At 36.5% G+C, this 18,745-nt stretch overlaps 1 protein-coding gene across 2 annotated transcripts in view; it reads right to left on the reverse strand.

The window, feature by feature from the left end:
• The window catches only part of PRKCE (protein kinase C epsilon), a 271,611-nt gene that overhangs the window by 13,188 nt on the left and 239,678 nt on the right, over window positions 1–18,745 (reverse strand). For both annotated transcript variants that reach the window (XM_042887118.1, XM_042887126.1), the window contains 3 exons: window positions 14,363–14,501; window positions 11,832–12,020; window positions 7,741–7,887 (listed from right to left, as the gene is read on the reverse strand). In XM_042887118.1, the coding sequence (XP_042743052.1) occupies window positions 7,741–7,887; window positions 11,832–12,020; window positions 14,363–14,501 (475 nt within the window). The remainder of the gene's footprint in view (window positions 1–7,740; window positions 7,888–11,831; window positions 12,021–14,362; window positions 14,502–18,745) is intronic.

The raw sequence follows: 18,745 nt of genomic DNA on the forward strand, positions 1-18,745 counted from the left end.
TGTTCCTAAAATGCCTGCAGGGAAGTGGGAAATAATGTGCAATGTTTAACAATGGTATGTGAGTATCTGAGGTCTCAGGATCCCACTCTGGTGCTTTGTCTAAGCAGTAACACTTCATGCAAAAGCATGCAGGATAGCCCCTTGCGTGCCCACCTGCTAAATGCTCATTGCCATGCAGTGATGACCAAATGGAAATATATTATGGAACTGAAGGGACACCTCAAGGTTATTAGGCCTAAAAATGGACCTACCTTGATATTTTCCCCATATTGAAGGCCTTACCTTAAAGAGGGACATTCACACTGAAGCAAACTTGAAAAGAGAGAACATTTATACAAAAAGAAATTTACTTGGCCTGTAATTTCCTAGTCCTGCTTGGTGCTACTGAATGATACTGCATTTTACAGGGCTTCTCCCCCACAATGCAAAGTCATAATTCTGCATGAATGACAATACAATCCACTGTCACCAAAAACAGAGGTGTGCCAAAAAAATCCCGATACAACAGTATAATGATTTCCCAAACAAGTGTAAAAACCCTCACTAAAAACTAAAAATATGTTTGCCTGTTAGCTGTCACGTGTGAAAACAGATCTGAAAACTTGGGAAGATTGATGAGTCAAGTATCCGGCTCATATATTTTGAAGTTTTCTCCAGAAATGTGGTCCCTCTTTAAGGATTCCAGCCATTTTTCACAGTCAGCAGATGGCTGCTGCAGCATTCTAAACACACATCTGTCTCACTGAACACTTTTTGGGAGACATTCAGTGAGACACCAACCTATGTATGAAGGTGCGGCTTCTGCCTGTTTGCCTGTGCAAGCAGACCAGCTGCACGCTCTGTATGCATTTGTATTTACTGTTTCTTAATCAGTTCTCAAACACTGTGGACATCCAGCTTGACACATGACATAAAAGAAGTGCTTTTGAATTTTTTCCAGTTTTTCACTCATTTGGGAGAGAGGGAAAAAAAAAGTTATCAGTGCTCAGAGACTCCAGTTGTAACACGATCATTGGCTAGTACTAGAATTTGGTTTTTGGGATGATTTTGTGTCAAACCTTTGCTGCAGCGCAAAATTGAAAGAGGGCAGATTGCTGGTTGCTGGCATCCTTAAGTCAAGACTTAACAAGGGAGTTTAGATTTACAAGGGAACTGCATACAGACAACGTGGCCCAGAACGTGATAACTAAGAGGGGAGGGATTTTGATAACAGTTTGTGTTTATATTAGGGTTACAGGAGATAAGATACATGTAAATTATTGTAGGAAATTTGAGACTGAAGATCAAGATGAAATCTGTTAACACTGAGGTCTGGTATAGCAGAGAACACTCTTCCAAGGGAAGTGCCATGTGTTCCACCAATTTAAAGCCTGGCTGATCATGAGCATTTGGATTTTAAATCTTCTCAGTCACATCTTTTCACTGCCACAAAACTTTGTTATGCTACTATTACAGAGAGTGGAAACTGAGGCACAAAGGTGTTAGGTGACAAATCCTGGGCCACACCATGAGTTTCTAGAAAAGCTGTTAGCAGAACTTATCTATCCTGCACTTCTCTGATCTCTGGTTATAGTTGCCAGACCAATCCTCTACCAATCCCCTAGTATCAGAACTGAAGAAAGAGCGTACAAGCATTCAGAAAACATTCTCAGTGATATAACGGCAGGAATGGAAGAGACTGCAAAATGAAGAGAATCAAATCAGATTAACTATATGGGCCCTTTTGGCAGCAGCTGCTGCTATTCAATACTGAAAGATAAAGTCCTGCAGTAGATTATCTTGCCCATCATGTCTTTAATGCTCTTCAAGAAAGTGAGATTTAAAAATGTAAAATCAAGAAGTTATGAACACACAGAGAAAATTAAAACAATATATTGTTCTGTAAAAGCTGCATGCTCACAGTAAATCATCATAATGCAATTACTTTGTTAAATTCATCTTCATACAGCCACACTAAGATTGAATTGCCACAGGCACTGATAAAGCCATTAGAGATGAAACTTTGGCTTAATTGCTAGAAGGAAATACATATGGCAAACATCTGTTTTACCAGCATTTTTTTTTGCCCTCTGACTCATAGTTTCAGCTTTTTCATGTAGAGGATGCCTTAGTCAAAGCCTCAAATATCCCCAACTTTGATATTTACAAACAGGATACATAAAAAGGACAAGATTTCTTGTTTTTGTGTGTATAAAGGGTTGACAGAAAACTCAGCCTGGAAGAACAGGAATGGACAGGCTGGGAGGCTATCTTTGCAGCACAGTGCCTAACATCTTCCTATGTCTCACAGTTTTTCACAGCACACTGGGCTATTGTGACCAATGGCATAAGAAACATAAGAATAATTTCATTGAGCACGTCTTGTTTTACCAAAATAAATAAATAAATAAATAAATAAAAATCCCACGAACAAAACAAAACATGAAGAAATTGAGGCTTACATGATGCTATCACTTCAGCCAAATCAGTGAAATTTGGTGTAGTAGTGTTCCTGTGCCCCTGCCAAGTGGAACTGGAATATTATACATTTGTATCAGCCTTTAGGCCACCTGTGCACACCTCTCGGTGAGCTTCCCTGTCTGATGTTAATGGCATCAGCTGGCTAGCTGTGCTCTCAGAAAAGGCAGAAACAAACAAAATTTCTTCAGGAGATCTAGAGCAATACGGAGAGAATTAAGGTAAAAGCAAAATATTCCAAAATAGACTTTTGCTTCACTTTTTCAAACATAGGCTTTTTCAATAAGTAACAACATGGGACAATATAAGTTTCATAAATACACATTCAAGGCAAACAGTAATCTGTTTCAATCACTATTTTTAATGTATGTTTTATTATTTGTTATGGGATAGACTGAATCATTCCATCATGGCACTAAGCAAGATCTACCACAACATTAAAGACTTTAGCAAGAAATTAATAGAACGTTCCCTTGTTTTCATTATTAATATTGCAAATGTGCTTTGAAAATGAAAATAATCTAATTTAACCAAACATAACCAAGGAAACAGGAAAGAGAGAGAGTAGAGAATCTCTGAATACTACCAATGCCTTTGTGGTTCTTGGGCAATAAAACCATATTGGAAATCATAGCCTGGTGTTATGGCTAGTGTTATTCTGGTGTTATGGTTAGTGATTTGGGAGATTTACTTCTCTGAATGAAAATATTTTCAGAAGAATGTATGGGCCAAAATACACAGGAATAAAGTGCCTCAGAGGGAGTTCTGTCTCATAACAAGTGCTTTGGAGAACAGATATCTGCCTGTACTAAAATGGTACTTCTTTCTTGCATATGCAATTACAAATCTGTGTCTGAATTAAGAGCAGCAGGGAAGAAAAATATTATTAAACAAATGCTAAAACAGTCTGTGAAACTGTAACAATTATGTTTTAAGAACAGTGGAAATAATCTGTAAGAGATACTGTCAAGGTCACTGGTGCTTAGAAATAATAAATATCCTCTTCATATCTCCTCAACGTCTGCTTAATTTCTAATGTACATGTTCATAGCTATTACCTTTTCTATAGCAGCTTAACCTTTATAATAGCTCCACATGGGAGAAACCCTTAGTATAATAAACAATAATATATAGAAAAAGTAAATCAATTTTGTTCTGGATTTATCAAAGGAAGGGCTGGTACATAATATGCATCACAGTACAATGCTTTTTCCTCTCTTCATGTCATCTTTTCCAAGTCACTATGCTGGAGTAGCAGTAAAAACCCTTCACAGCAGGTGTCAGGGACACCAAATCTGTTTTCATTGTCTGTACTTCCTAGCACATCGTGGCATTTCATTCCCATCACTTCTTAGAAAACTAAACTTAAGCCAATTTTATGAGTGCTCTGCTCTAGGCTCTCTTGTAAGCTTTCAGAAAATACAGTCAGATTTCCAAGGATCTTTTGGAATTCAGTAATTTTCATTCCAAGGCTAATGACAGTTAGGAAAGAAATTTCAGCCTCCAAAGAGTCATTAGAATCACCACATCATTCCCAAAATAGGAGGACATTAATGATATATTTCTGGTATAGTGAAGAATATATTTGTATGCCTCCACAGTATGAATGAGATTTAGAAATAACTTTCAAAAGTCTGACTAATAGTCATGCTGTATTTCTTCCAAGTACACTTGAAAAATTCAAAGCTCAGGCTGGCAGAATTGAAGAGACGTAACTTGAACTATGGAGAGGCATAGGTGTAACAGTACCATGTGATACAGCTTTTTATACAACCTATTATTTCAGAGCAAGGAAAAAAAGGTAAAAGAAAGAAAGGTTGTTGTGCTAACCAAGGAACCCACACATTTTTGGGATCACCAGAGTAGTGATGCAGAACTGAAGCAACAAATTTTTGTTACCACCCTAGCACCTCTATGACCTCCCTTGGCAGATTATTCCATTGTTTGATGAGACCTCAGTGTTTGACCACTTTCCCTAATGACTTTAATTAATCAAGGTTTTACATTGTCCACAACTCATCTGAATAAATCCTATGTTTTATATTTTTAAAGTGTATATGACACAGAAATTATATTTCCCCCCTTAGTCATCTTTCCTGTCGGGACAGAAAATAGACTAATACCTGTGTAAACATACGCAGTCTTGCATGAGTAGATTTTTACAGGTGCATACAAATACCAGTTTGCATGCATGCATGACTACATATATGTATAACGTTATTTTTTCCCTGTACATATGTGCACTCACATCTAATGTAAGAATGTCTGTTTTCTGAGTAATTTGGCCTCATTTGTAGCTATATTCATAAACCTAGGCTTTCCTGAACATAAAATTAAATATATTTTTTTTATCCCTTTTTAATGTTAGAAGTCACTTTGAAATAATCAACAGTCCTTTATCAATACTGAAAGATGTTAAAACCCCAAAAAAGCGTTCTAAACACATCATTACTTATGTTCAGTTAATCCATAGCTATAGAACTGTTGCATTCGCCTTTCCAAATCAGTGAATCTCAGGGCTACTCCCACTACTGAATTTAGAGACAAACTTTCCACGTAGATTTTAAAGTAGAATTTAATTTATTAGCTTTAAACATCTTACCTTTATTTTTCTTTTTTATTATTTTTCAAAGCAATTTCTTCTAGCTTGCCAAGTATCCCAAATCACCTTTTCAGCACTTATAGAGAATTGTTCCCAAGAATCCTTTACAATTTCTGAGGTTGCATCATTAATAATTAGATTTGCATGATGTTTCTGTCTGGGCATGTTTCAATTTTCAACTAATAAAGCATTGAATGTTAAGAAGACAAGCAAAAATTTTGGTATAATCTTGGTCAAAGATTTCTATACAACAAAAAAATCCAAACAGTTGTAAAATTTATATAAGTGGTATAAAACAGTTGATGGATCATAAACATAGTGTAACTATATAAACTATACCCTTTCTAAGTACAGAACAGTTACTAGTAAAACTGATAGGATGAGGTCACCAGGGAAGTTATTATAGAGAGAAAGTAGACTACAAACATGAAGGTAATAGAGTTGCCTCTAATACAAACTACATGCTATCTAAATTTACCACCATAAAATAAGAGTTCAGAGAAAAATAAGCATACAGCACCACTAGGCAGCAGGAATCAAATTTGCTAGAAAAGTTTACATATACAATTTAGACATAAATAGCATAAAAAACCAGTGCTATTGAAGCAGCCTGAAGAAAAATGAAGAAAAAGGTGTAAAGATGTATTAACTCATCCTAATAATTGTTAGAGAGCAACCAGCTGTTTCAAAATTTTACCAAGAATTATTCTGAAATAATCTGAAATCACTATTAAAATGGAAATATTCAACCAACATATCAATAAAGTAAATAGAAAAGGAGAAAAGAAACAAAACATCAGGTATGAATAAAATAGGAATAGCTTTACAGAACAGCAGCAGTGAAATAATTACCAGAAAGAGATAGAAGCTGCACTGAGAAGACAGAAGAATAAAAATACCTGATACACCAAATCCCTCCTGACTTTTAAGAGCTACCACCACGAGAATACTTATAAAAATAATGTGGACATTATCAGAATATCTATTGTCAGAGTGAATTTGCATCTTTGATCATCAAAGGAAAACAGCCATTAAACAGAAGAGATGCAAGGATTCTGAGACTTATTAGATGTAGGCATTAAGTGAAAACTAATCTGGAGTTGTACAGTCTGATTGATACCTGTATTACCAAAACACTAAGCAAGGCAACAAAAATGATTATGAGATGAAAGGCCAAACTCTTATGAAAACAGGAAGAGCGATACTATACATATGGCTTACTGCTAAACAATGAATGAGGCTGCCTGGAGCTCTCTGAGGAACCTGCCTGGAGAGCAGTTAGAGTATTAAACAAGCTTCAAACAGATGCCAGCAGGGTTAACCCGGGGTTTACACTTCCTGTAGCAGCACAGACTTGTAAATTGGCTCAAGCACTAGATGTGATCCTGCCATCCTCCAGAGAAGGGCTGGGCAGCACGGTGAGGCACCTAGGAGCTGGCTCTGGCAGCCCTGGACCTGTAGCATTGCAAGGCTTGTATTCTCCAAGAAATATACTAAACAAAATATTCCTATATAATAACACTATATCTTGCTCCTTGAAATTACACCTAGAAATGTATTCACTAGGGTTAACTTCCACTTTGAGTTGTCCAACCTATTGAGTTCTTCCTTCACAGCTACAGAGAGAGACACACTTCTCCAAGTGCAGGCTCAGAGGAATTACTTTAGGTTCCTGTATTGGGTGGTCCCTGCGTGGTTATCCCCACTTTTACACATGGCACTTAGGGAAGTATATCTTCCTGGACTTAAAGTAGATAGATCAAAAGCAACAGACAGTAATTCTACAATGACAGAGAGGGCTTTCCACTTTCCACTATTTAAGCTGGTACTCAGTGTTGAGACCAAATATTCATTATTCCTTTCTATTATTTTTTTAAACCTTCATACACTATCTAAAGAAGGAAAGAAAGAAGTATGATAACTATATTTACAGGCAAATCAAACATTATAATTAGGAATATGCCAAATCAAAAAATGAAAATCAGTCTCAAAGGATTTGTCATAAAATTATTCTCTTATATTGTTCAGGTATGAAATCTACTGCAGACATTCTCTGCTGAAAAGTTGACATTTTATGAACTGCAAATGCATACTACTTTTTGAGCAGTTTCATCCAGTGAAAGACAAAAATAAGTAAAGTGTTTTTGCTTGGCCTTTGTAGCATCTGCATATGGGGCCAGTAGTTTCATGTTTCTGTCAGTTTAAAATACAAATACTCGATTATTAATTACCAAATGCAAATGTATCAATTTATCTAATCATGATATACATTTATTTTCCCCAAGAGGCTGTTTCTTCAGCAATCTTTCAGTCAGAAATCCTTTACTCCACCTCTTCCTGCAAAATCCACTGTTCATAGCCATGCAGGACTTACACAGAAAGTTCATATCTGATTGAAATAATCTTTTCTACCAAGATATCTTTAGGAATATGGGAAAATAATTAAAACAGGGCATTTACATCTCTCATGGTTTATATGATTGAATATGAACATCTTCCTGCACGTTGAATCTATCCTCAGCACTTACCTTTACAGAAGAAATGGCAAGGGAATATTTTCTGCTTGTTTTTGTGCTACCATTTCAACCTCCAAATGTTGCATCAAGTAATTGCATGCCTTAAAAAAGCCAGCAACTAGAATAGTCAAACCATGTATGAATCTTATGCAAGCTGCTACTTACAATCCGAGGTTTGAAGGGTGGCTTGATTTTCCTTTGTTCTAGAAGAACCCAGTCAATTTCCTTGAAAAACGGATGCTGCTTAATCGCATCTTCCCCGTTTTGTGATGCCACGCAGCCAAGTCGTTTATTTGGATTTTTTGTCATGAACTACAGGGTGGGGGAGGGAGAAGAGGAAAAAGTTAAAACATGAATGACAATGGCTGGAAACCATTTACAATTTAATTAGGAATTACTGTTGTTAAGGTTTAGTTTTTAGAGATAACCCCCTATCAGAATGTTACTTTTCCTGGAAGAGCAACAAGGACACTTCTCCAAATTTCAGAGGCTACAGTCAAACTGGAAGATTCAGAACTCTGAAAATAAAGTTTCCTGCAGGAAAATCTTTCAGTTAAGTTCTGTGACCTCCTAATTCCACCTGGCTGGGAGTGCTACAGGAGAAGATTCTCTTTCCACCTTTGGCCAAAAATACTAAAGAACAGAGAATATTAAAACCTCCAGTAGCAGTTTACGAAAGATGTTTAGCATAGCTCTTATTTTATCTTGTTTGCACTGCCTTAACTACGAATTTTGGAGACAGAGGCTAAATATTATTCTTGTTTTTTATTTTCTTTGGATACATAGGCTTCGTATAGATCCAATCCTTTCAAGCAAACACATGAAAGGTGCTAGTTCTCTTATGCATTTCTAGAATTTCTTTTTCATATGAATAAGAATAGCATCTGTAGCTATGAAATTTACAGTTCTGCCTGTACATTTCAAAAAATACATGGAATATATTGAGAATCACCACAACATGCTGATTCAAATATGAACAGTTAGTCCTGTATTCAACTCTTCTGCAATTTTTTTTGCAAGTGGACAACTGCTATCTAAATTACAGCCTGTATTTTCTATAGGCAGGAGAAGCAAAGGTTTTGAAAGAATTAGTGCACTTTGGTGAGGTCTCTTGGAAAACCACCAAAAGCATTCCTACATTCCTCTGCTTTATTTCACCTCCAAGAGCCTCTGGTAACAGAGAGAGCAGGCCAGGAACCATCAGCCATGCATTTTCTAGAAGCAGAACATGGAAATTACAGGGTAAGCCTTTTGTACTCTGTAATTCAAGTATCAAAGAAGTAAAATCTGATCCTACCTACTCTCTGCCATGTTCTATCTTTGTTTTAAACTGCAGGCAAGGAAAACATCATGTCATATTTAACAAGCCCAGAACATGGAAATATTACTATGTAATACAGTTTATCACTGTACTTCACAAACTTGGAAATGAATGATGAGAGAGAAAAAAATTTAGGAGCAAATACTTAGAACAAGTGTCATGTACAAATGTGATGCAATAATCTCAGAATTAAAAAAAAGTGGACATTTAATTCCATAAATTTCATACTCTGAGGTAAATATTGGCCTTTTTCAGCTCTTATTGCCATTTCTGAAGCACAAGCTGATGTTTACTTCCTGTTTATCAACAGCACCAACAATGATGCTACTGTCAGTGCCCTGACAGCTGCTAACTGTACCGTATTGATGAGATGGTTGCCAGTAGGGCTTATTATACTTACAATACTTACAGTCACAGCCATACGTGCTGCCTATACTATGGCAGGAACCTCTTATTTAAGTAAGAGCACTGAAGATCAGAGCTCCTACTGACTTAAATGGCAATGGGAAAAAGGGTTGCTGAGATATTCATGTAACTTGGGGCCTGAATTGAGGATCAGTAGGTTCCTAAAACTTTGCTTTGAAATAAGCAGCAGTGTTTAAAAGCAGAGTTCTGCCTCAGTAGCCAGAGATCTTTGTCATCTGGATACACAGAGAGCATACACTGTACACACAACCTTTCTCAATCACTTGCAAAGAAGCCTAATTTCAATGAGGAATTGTTTTCCTTACCGGACAGGAAAGAATTTTAAATAGCAATTCCTGTCAATTCACAGAAACAGAGCTAATAAGATTCCTGGGATTTCATGGGATAAGCAACATTCTGCCTTGCAATACTGAGCTGTAAAATTATCCTTGTTAGAATTCTGTTAGAATAAATGGGAAAACTGCTTCTTCATAAAAGAGGAAAATATTGTTACTTGATGTAAGAGAACATCATTATATTAAACTCTCCTTACAGTTTGCTTGAAGGAGTGAAAAAATACATGGTTTCTAAAGAATAAAACTGTCTCAAAGCACAATGTGAGGAAATGAAGTGCTCCAAAGCTAATCCCTTGCTAGCATTCAGCAGTAAAATACATAGACGCCTCTTTCTTTCCTCTGCTTTTCCTGTTCTTCATTTAGTAGAATGTGGGCAAGGATCAGATGCAGGGCACAAATTTCAAAAGTGTTTCACACCATAGCTGCATTGGCAGTAGGTTGTTAAATGTAAGGAATGTTTTTTTACAGTGTTCCATTAAATTCTATCACTTTATGCCAGTCAAATAATCTTGCCTAATTAAGAGTAATTTTTTACTACAGTGCAGATCTATTTTATGGATGTCACTCTCTTTTTAAGGTTTAAAATGGAATTAAGGACTAACTTCAGACAAAAAGATGTAAAAAATAGACTGTAGCAAAATATAAACCACCATGCCTAATATCAACGTATAGACTTGGAAAAACTGACTCATAATAGGAAGTAAGCTTTGAAAGAAATATATAGTGTTGGATGCCTTTACACTCATATTCATAAAATACATTGCTTACACCTACAGTCCAATTCAGTGTCTCTATTTCTGTGTGGTTAATGAATGATGTGTAAGATTAACAACTGGACATCTCACTACATGCACCACAAACAGTGAGACCTTAACTATCAAACCTGTTTTTCCCCTTCCTCTGTCAAACAAAAACCTTCTAGTTACAGTGGTTCTTGCGCTACACACAAGTCAAGGGTTATCAGAAAACTTCCCCCCTCCAGTGAATATTTCCACGATTTGGAATAACAGATAGACTGGTTGCTGTTGACTCACAGAAAGTGCCTTTGGATTGGAAGACAAAGGAACAGACTTTACAGAATATGAAACCCAAATAGTACAGAAAATCTCTGAAATTCTCTGCAATAGCCTAGAATAATCCTGAGTACCAGTCTGAATTCCTGAAGTTCAATTCCATACATCCTAGTCGCCAGACTGATAATAATTGAAGGCTTTGGGAATAAAAAGAGACACATGAAAGAATCATGTCAGCTAATAAAATGTCATCAGAGAGGTGTCTGGAGGGAAAGGGAGAACACGTATGAAAGTCAGCTTTAATAAATCCTCCACGTTTTCACTACCATGAATGGAGTAAAAGAGATACTCCAGCAAATAACTCAGAGATATTAACTTGGATTTCTGGTCTGAATCATTCTCTACAGCTCCCCCTCCACCTAGCCCCCTACACTCTCTCAGGATAAGACTCAAGGTATTTTTATTAAAAGACTCCAAAGTGCTACCTGTCCTGTGGTGTAAAAATCAGATTTTTTTTCTTTTTTCTATATAATATCAAAAGATAATCCTGTATAAATGTAATTCAAAATGTAACTATTTAGGACCTTACATTAACAGCTGCTCTGTTCATTGAAAATTTCCTTTATTCCAGGCATTAACTGGGACAAAACAACTGCCCAGGAGTAAGACCACTTAATCTAAGTGTTATGTGAATTAAAAAGTAGAACATGCAGCTGTAAATAAAAAGCTTACAACCCATCTTGATAATGTAGGAAGAAAGGCAAATTCACCACTGGGTTAAATCAAAACACCAACTCTTTTCTTTACACAGTGCTTTCTCAGCTCTGGGGAACATGCGGCATATGAAGTGTCAAAGTGATAGTACGGTTCTAGTTGGTTAGGTTTTCCCTGAAACATGAATCTGCAGTACACAGATTTATTCAGTGTACTACTGCGTGGAATACAAACATTCTGTTCCTTTCCCACAAGCGGTGTAATTTATCCCAGGCCCCATTATCCTAACAGTGGCACTCTGAACTGTGCTTGAACTCCCAGTGGTGACTGTTCTCAACAACTTGCAGCAAATTCAATTTTAATCAAGGGTAAAAAAAAAAAAAAAAAAAAAAAAAACAACAAAAAGAAAACCATGAAGTGCAGGAAAACAAGTAATGGAAGACTCACTGCTTTTAGAATGCTGACGGCTTCTTTACTGAGCCAGACTGGATATAAGACATCATCATGAAGGATGGATTCAAAGAGATCGTCTTCATTGTCAGCTTCAAAGGGGGGTTGCCCAGCCATCATTTCATACATGAGAACACCCAGAGCCCACCAATCTACTGAAGGGCCATATTCTAATTCCTGGAGGATCTGGTACACAAAAAGAGATCAAATTGATCAGATGCAAATTTACTATTTGAACATGCTAGACTCCTTTTTTTCCTCCAGGGCGTGTGTAGGACTAAAACACACAGCGATGTTGCTGAACAGCAGGCATGGTTTCTTACCAATACAATTTGCACAAACAGCCATGTGTCAATGTGTAGTTCTCAGAAGTATTAACTGAGTTTAGTAGTCCCATGGGTAAAAGAGTATGCTTGTCAGCAAAAGAGCTGTATATCCTTCCAAATTGTTTAAAGCAGGTCACGTTATAAGGGAAGAAAGATCACATATACAAAACAGACCGGTGGAAAATGTGAAACATTTCCTTGTCTCTGTCTTGAATAAAACAAACGTAACCAACTTGTAATGTTATGCAGAGATCATCCAAGAGATTTATTCGCGTGCTTTTGGTAGGGCTGAAGGAATCTAAAAGCATTTTTGTTCAAGTTCTTTTTACAGCACTGAAATGCTGTACAGTATATGGTTCTAGGACTCACTTTATGTTTGCTTTCAAGAAAAAAAATGGCAATAATTTTTCAGGTGGCACAAGTTCAACCTTGTAGCAAATACCTTTAGTGGGGAGTAGTTGTTTAGCATGATGGATTTTTATTGTCTTAGTGTTACAGAATTATTGTACAAGGAACAAGTTCTTGGCTCTTCTCCACTGAAAAGAAGCTTGACGTTTGGCTGCGGTGTTTCAGCATGACAGGAGACTGGGAAAAGAAGAGTAGGTGGCTGTTGAAGGTGAAGATGACCTGCTTAAAATTGCTGGAATGGCAGCAACTCCACCATCTCTTTAAGAATATTAGTATTTCAGTCAGAAGCCTTGTGGTGAACTGCATTAGCTTAATACTGTTTGGGAAAAATGATTTTAAAATAATGTATAAAATTCAGTTTTAACCTAAAAACTGAAATTAGTTTAACATTTGGATGTATCTATCTTGCTTCTGACTGGATTTTTAGTTGATTGTATATTAGATTTTATACACATTAATTACAGAAAACAAAACTCTTCACAAGTGTACTTTCTGAGTGTTCTGAGTACTCCCTGTAAATCAGATATTGCTAAAGAACAGGGAATTGAAACATAGTAGCATGGTGCAAGAGAAATAGAATCAAGAGGTATTCTGTAATCAAGGTGACAAAATGGAAGCCTAAGCTATTGAATTATTATTGCTTTTTTTTTTAGTAATATTTTTAAAAGGACTTGCCAAATGATGCAATTATTATACTAAATCAGAAAAGAATTCATATAAAACCAAATCCATCCCACTGGCATTTATTTTCTTTTATCTTCAGAGCTCTTTTCAAATGCCACAAAACATGTTCATAGATGTCATGATAGTTACAAGATGACTCACACCTTAGCAGTTGTGCTACCAAAGCTTGACAGCCAAGAACTCTAACGATTTCTAACTCAGTATCACCAGCATATGATAAACTAATATTTTTTCCTGCTGTAAATTTATGGTTGATGAAGGACAAGCTAATGAAGTTGTTTTTTTTTTGTTTTTTTTTAAATGAAGTGAACTAGATAAGCACATTGGATCTTTGGCAAAAAGATGCATGGATTAGTAACTAAACTGAGCAGACAAAATCTGTCTAGCAGGGAAACTGTACAACATCAACTCATTTGAGGTACTCAAAAATACATCTCATAATATTAAAATTTAGGATATGTGAAATAAGTACAATTATCAGCCATTTCTTTTACCCAGTGAATGCCTAAAAATGAAATAGGGTGTTGCAACTGTACGCTGCACGTGTATGAAAGGCTTCTACTTTTTTATGCAAGCATCTCTTATTTTCTCCTCATTCATATGATATGAAGTACTGCAAAGATAGTGTTTTTCACTCATAAACACTTAAAAGAAAAATATCCATTCCCACAAAACATTATGGAAAATGACACCAAACCTATGGTCTCTTCTGTATGAACATGCCCTTTTAATTCTCATGAACAGTTATCATTTTTTATAACTACTAAAGACTAGCGCTGATAGTAGTCGCTTGCAGCTTCTTAAGTGCTTCTGTGAAAGCTTCTTGAAGTGTTTTCACAATGATGCTGTGAGAATGTGGAGAAAAATACTATTAAATTCAGGAATAAATAACAGAAAATCCATGCTTTGCCTCTCTATGAACATGGAATACTGTTTGTGCCTTGTAGTGGAAATAATGTGTGCAGGGTTACCCCAGAAAATCTGTGGCACAGCCTCACCTGCTTAATCTACTGCTTTTATCTACAGGTAAAAAGTGCCTAAAATTATGCATGTTGTAGTCCATCTGATGAATTATACTATCTGTATTCTTAGCACCATGCAAAAACATACCTCCGGAGCAATATAGTCAGGTGTGCCACAGAAGGTTGTGGTGGTCACTCCATTCAGAATCCCTTCTTTGCACATCCCAAAGTCAGCCAGTTTACAGTGGCCTTCTGCATCCAAAAGAATATTGTCCAGTTTCAGGTCCCTGAAATAAAAAGGCCAAGAATTACATTGACTTCCAAATTTTCAGCATGCACTCATGAATTTGAACAAACTATAAAACATCCAAACAGGTGGTTTCACAAACATCACTGAATGTCTGGCCTTTGCGTATGCATGAAAAATGAGTGGCAGCACTTACTGAATAGATCTCAATAATGGCAATAAAGAAGCAGGTAATGACAAATATTTTGCAAGACCATGCCTTTACTCTCTCTTCAGCTGCACGGAAGTGCAACTGTATTAAAAACAGAATCAGAAATGTTTGGAAAAGATCTCATTCTCTTGATTGCTATGAATCTAAGACTATGTGAAACAGGTCAGTGATACCTAATAAAGCCACTCTCACTTTTTTCATCAGTACAGTGTAAGGAATAACAATTTAGCCTACTTACCAAATGGGTTGAATTAATTAACTTTACAACATGGATTACTTTGAATTGGATTCTTAATATATACCAGCAATTCAAAGTTCAGACTGCAATGAGAGAATTAGAAAAAAGTACTTAAATGCTTGGGAGAATTATTTTCTGCAGCCTGAGAACTGCTCAGAAATAATCTAATACCTGGCACTCATTGTTAAACAACATATCTTAGCAGCTGCCTGTGATCACTCTTTATACAAATGTCTTTGTGTTGAAAATACACAATTGTTTGGTTATTAAACTAGGTGAGGTCAGTAACAGGTTGAGAAAGGGATATCCACCTTTCCTGTCTTGCCCCCTGCACATATTCTAAATATACCATTGACAGTTATCTCATGATCCAACTCAACAAATGCTAGGTACCATTTAACTTACCTGCAACTTGTCTGAGACTAAATTACAAAAGGATATGGAAAGCCAGTAAATAAAGGAATAATCTTTTTTATGGGGAAAAAACAACAACAACAACAAAAAACAACCAAGAAAACAAAACAAACAAACAAAAAACAACAAACCAGCAGAACTACTTTATCATATATTTTGTCATGATAAAACAAACAAAAAACAAAGACAACACAACCCACTGCTGGTCTCTTCCAACTTGGGATATTCTATGATTCACTGATAATGCATGGTCCATTATATTTTTCACTTCTGTCTCAGCTCTGAATGCCTCTATATTGTATTAAAAATTCACAGAAATATATGAAGAGGTGAGAATCAAAAGCAGAACACATGTCCTTAAGTGATTGTGTGGTCAGTTCCTGATCAGAACTTTTTGCTCTAGAGGTATTAAATAAAAGGAATTGAGGAGAAATAAGTATAAGCAGACAAATTCTTAATCAGACATATGAATAAAATTGTATGCCAGCCTTTGTAAACAAATGAGAACAGAAAGGTAACTGGTGACAACCAAGACAGCTTCAGTAAGGCTAACTCATGCCTGACAAATCTGACAGCCTTCTATAACAAGGTCACAGTGCTGATGCATTAGGGAAGAGTAACTGATATAGTATTTGACACTGTTTCACACAGTACTCTTGTCTCTAAATTAGAGAGACACAGATTTGACATATGGACCACTTGGTGGATAAGGAGAAGGACTTGGGGATGTTGAGTGATAAAAAATTGAACATGTGCTGGCAAGGTACACTTGCAACCTCAAAAGCTGACCATACCCTAGGCTGCATCAAAAATGATGTAACCAGCAGGTCAGGGGAAGTGATTCACCCTCTTTATTCTGCTCTTATGAGGCCCTACCTCACATTACTGTGTTCATCTCTGGGACCTCTAGTACAAGAAGGATGTGAACCAGTTCAAGTGGGTCCAGAGGCAGGCCACAAGGATGCTTAGAGAGCTGGATCACCTCTCCTGTGAAGACAGGTTGAGAGAATTGGGGTTATTTATCCTTGGAGAAGAGAATTCTCCAGGGAGACATTATAGCGGCCTGCCAGTACCTAAATGGGGCTTACAAGAAAGCTGGGTAAGGACTTTCATTCAAGAGTATAGTGACATTCCAAGAGGTAATGGTTTTAAATTAAAAGAGGGTAGATTTGGATTAGATATGCTGAAGAAATTCTTCTCTATGAGGATGGTGAGGTACTGGGAAAAGGCTGCCCAGAGAAGTTGTAGATACCCCATCCCTGAAGGTGTTCAAGAGCCAAGATGGATGGCGCTTTAGGCAACCCATTTTAGTGGGAGGTGTCCCTGCCAATGACAGGAAGGTTGGAACTAGGTGACCTTTAAGATCCCTTCCAATGCAAACTATTCTATGTTTCTATGAAAAGATGCAGATTTTGTTTCCAAAGTCCTTAATATCAACAAATTCCACCCGAGTGAGTGATTAGAAGACTTTACTTTGCTCTGAAGTCCTTCATTCAGAGAAATGCCGCCTTTCCAGTCCCTAGACTTTAGAACCACAATCATCATAGTGCACTGGAAACAATCAGACATTAAATAATTTAATAGCCTTTCCAAGGCTGCACTATTTGAGATATATCCAAGGCTACAGTGTTCTGAAATTTCCTTAGAGGTGCTCTTTCCTCTCCATCACCCTTATTTCAGTAGGTAAAGTTATTTCTTTTTGATTGACTTTATCTTTCTTTTGATGTTAGTTCAATATTTTCGGGTATGCTGGCCCACCTGTATGTAACTTATACTATGTCACATAACAGCAAAAAAAATGAGGTACTTCTGGTACACAGTTGACTTACTACTCAAGGTCTGTGTAAAGCTTGCACATATATACAGTGTACATCAGACACTTCTGGGAAACACTTGATGACAGTGTTGTAGAAATTAGTCGTGCTGTATACATACTACTAAGTGGTTTGTGCATTTGCAAGAAGTTTGAGGTGGCCAAAGTCAGATTTCCCTCACTAACTGCAAATCCACTGTCTCTCATGTAAACTAACCTTATCAAATATGGTTTATGAAGCTGAAGAATACCTGGGCTGTAGCAATGCTCCTTGCAATCAATATGCTTTACACCTGATTTTGCTCCAAGTCAGTTATGCTACTCTAGTAGATACTCAGCTGGTCACACCCATGAGCCCCTAGACTACATTTTATCATTTTTTAAGGTCATGCTATTTATGAGTTCCCAAACAATCCAAGATCTAACTGGTTACAACAAAATCACCTACATCTAATCATTTCACCCATCAATCACTTCTTGCTATCCCTTTATTTGCTTAAAGATTTGCGTAAGTAACAGAAACTGAAGAAAAACTTGACTGTAAAGAAAGAGAATAAACAACCTGAACAAAGAGAAAAACATGAATAACCTAAATATGAAATTCTGTTTAGCTATGAAGACCAGAAGTGAAATTTTAAGCCTACCTACAGGAGGTTAAAAGGTAAGTTGGGAGTCTGGCAGAATGCCAAATTTATTGCTAGTCTATGAGATTATCATGCACTGAAAACCATTTAAAAACAATTTTGTTAATTTGTATCTGACAGATTTTTTTAAAAAAGGTAAATTTTAAAAAAGAAAGCATAATAACTCAAGAAATGTAAGAGAGGAGCTAACATGCCACTGAATGCATCAGAGGGAAAAAAAAAAGACTAAATCCAACAACGAGAGATGAGGAAACAAATGAAATACTAACAGAAAAGAATTCTCAAGGAATTTTTTTTTCAGTGCTGGTGAAAAAAGTTTTAGTTTAAGACCTATATGTTTCCACAATTGAAACCCAGCTTTTCAAAATTAAGAGCTATCCATCTCCAGAATGTAAAATCATTATCTGTACAGAATAATCCATTTGGATCCATTCTGTCTTTTACTTGGTTCCTGGTGTTAGAGCCAGCTGTCTGCTTCTAAATCAGAGGTTACCAAATAATACAGTGTCAGATAGCTCCATGACAAAGATCTATTACATTCTTCTTTTTCTCATTTTGCATACTCTTTGTAGGAACTAAGAAAGTCATCTGTGTATTACAAAATGAGCTCCTATAACCTGAGTAACTACTTGCAACTGCAAACAACCTAACCAGTTAAGCTAGGAAAATGCCCAGGTTGTTTGAATATATTAATGATACATGAAGCTACTTCTCTCCTTTGTTTGTTTGCCAAGATGCTTTGTACGGTCAGTTCAGTTGACTGGAACAGTAAATTGCATAACTTAAGTATTGTTTTTTTTTTAATCATTTCTTTTTCTCGGAAAATGTTAAAAGAAATTTAAGCCTTGGTTTCTATTTCTGGGCATTTGCCAGCATCACAATCACCTCAGAAGCAGGAATGATTGGCAGGATCTCAAGAGATAATCAGGATTATAACAACAAGGTTTGTACATGTCAGAACAGA

The sequence above is a fragment of the Lagopus leucura genome, unplaced genomic scaffold (assembly GCF_019238085.1).
Source record: "Lagopus leucura isolate 7727_CA_CO unplaced genomic scaffold, USGS_WTPT01 Super-Scaffold_73, whole genome shotgun sequence".
In the NCBI taxonomy this organism is placed as follows: domain Eukaryota; kingdom Metazoa; phylum Chordata; class Aves; order Galliformes; family Phasianidae; genus Lagopus; species Lagopus leucura.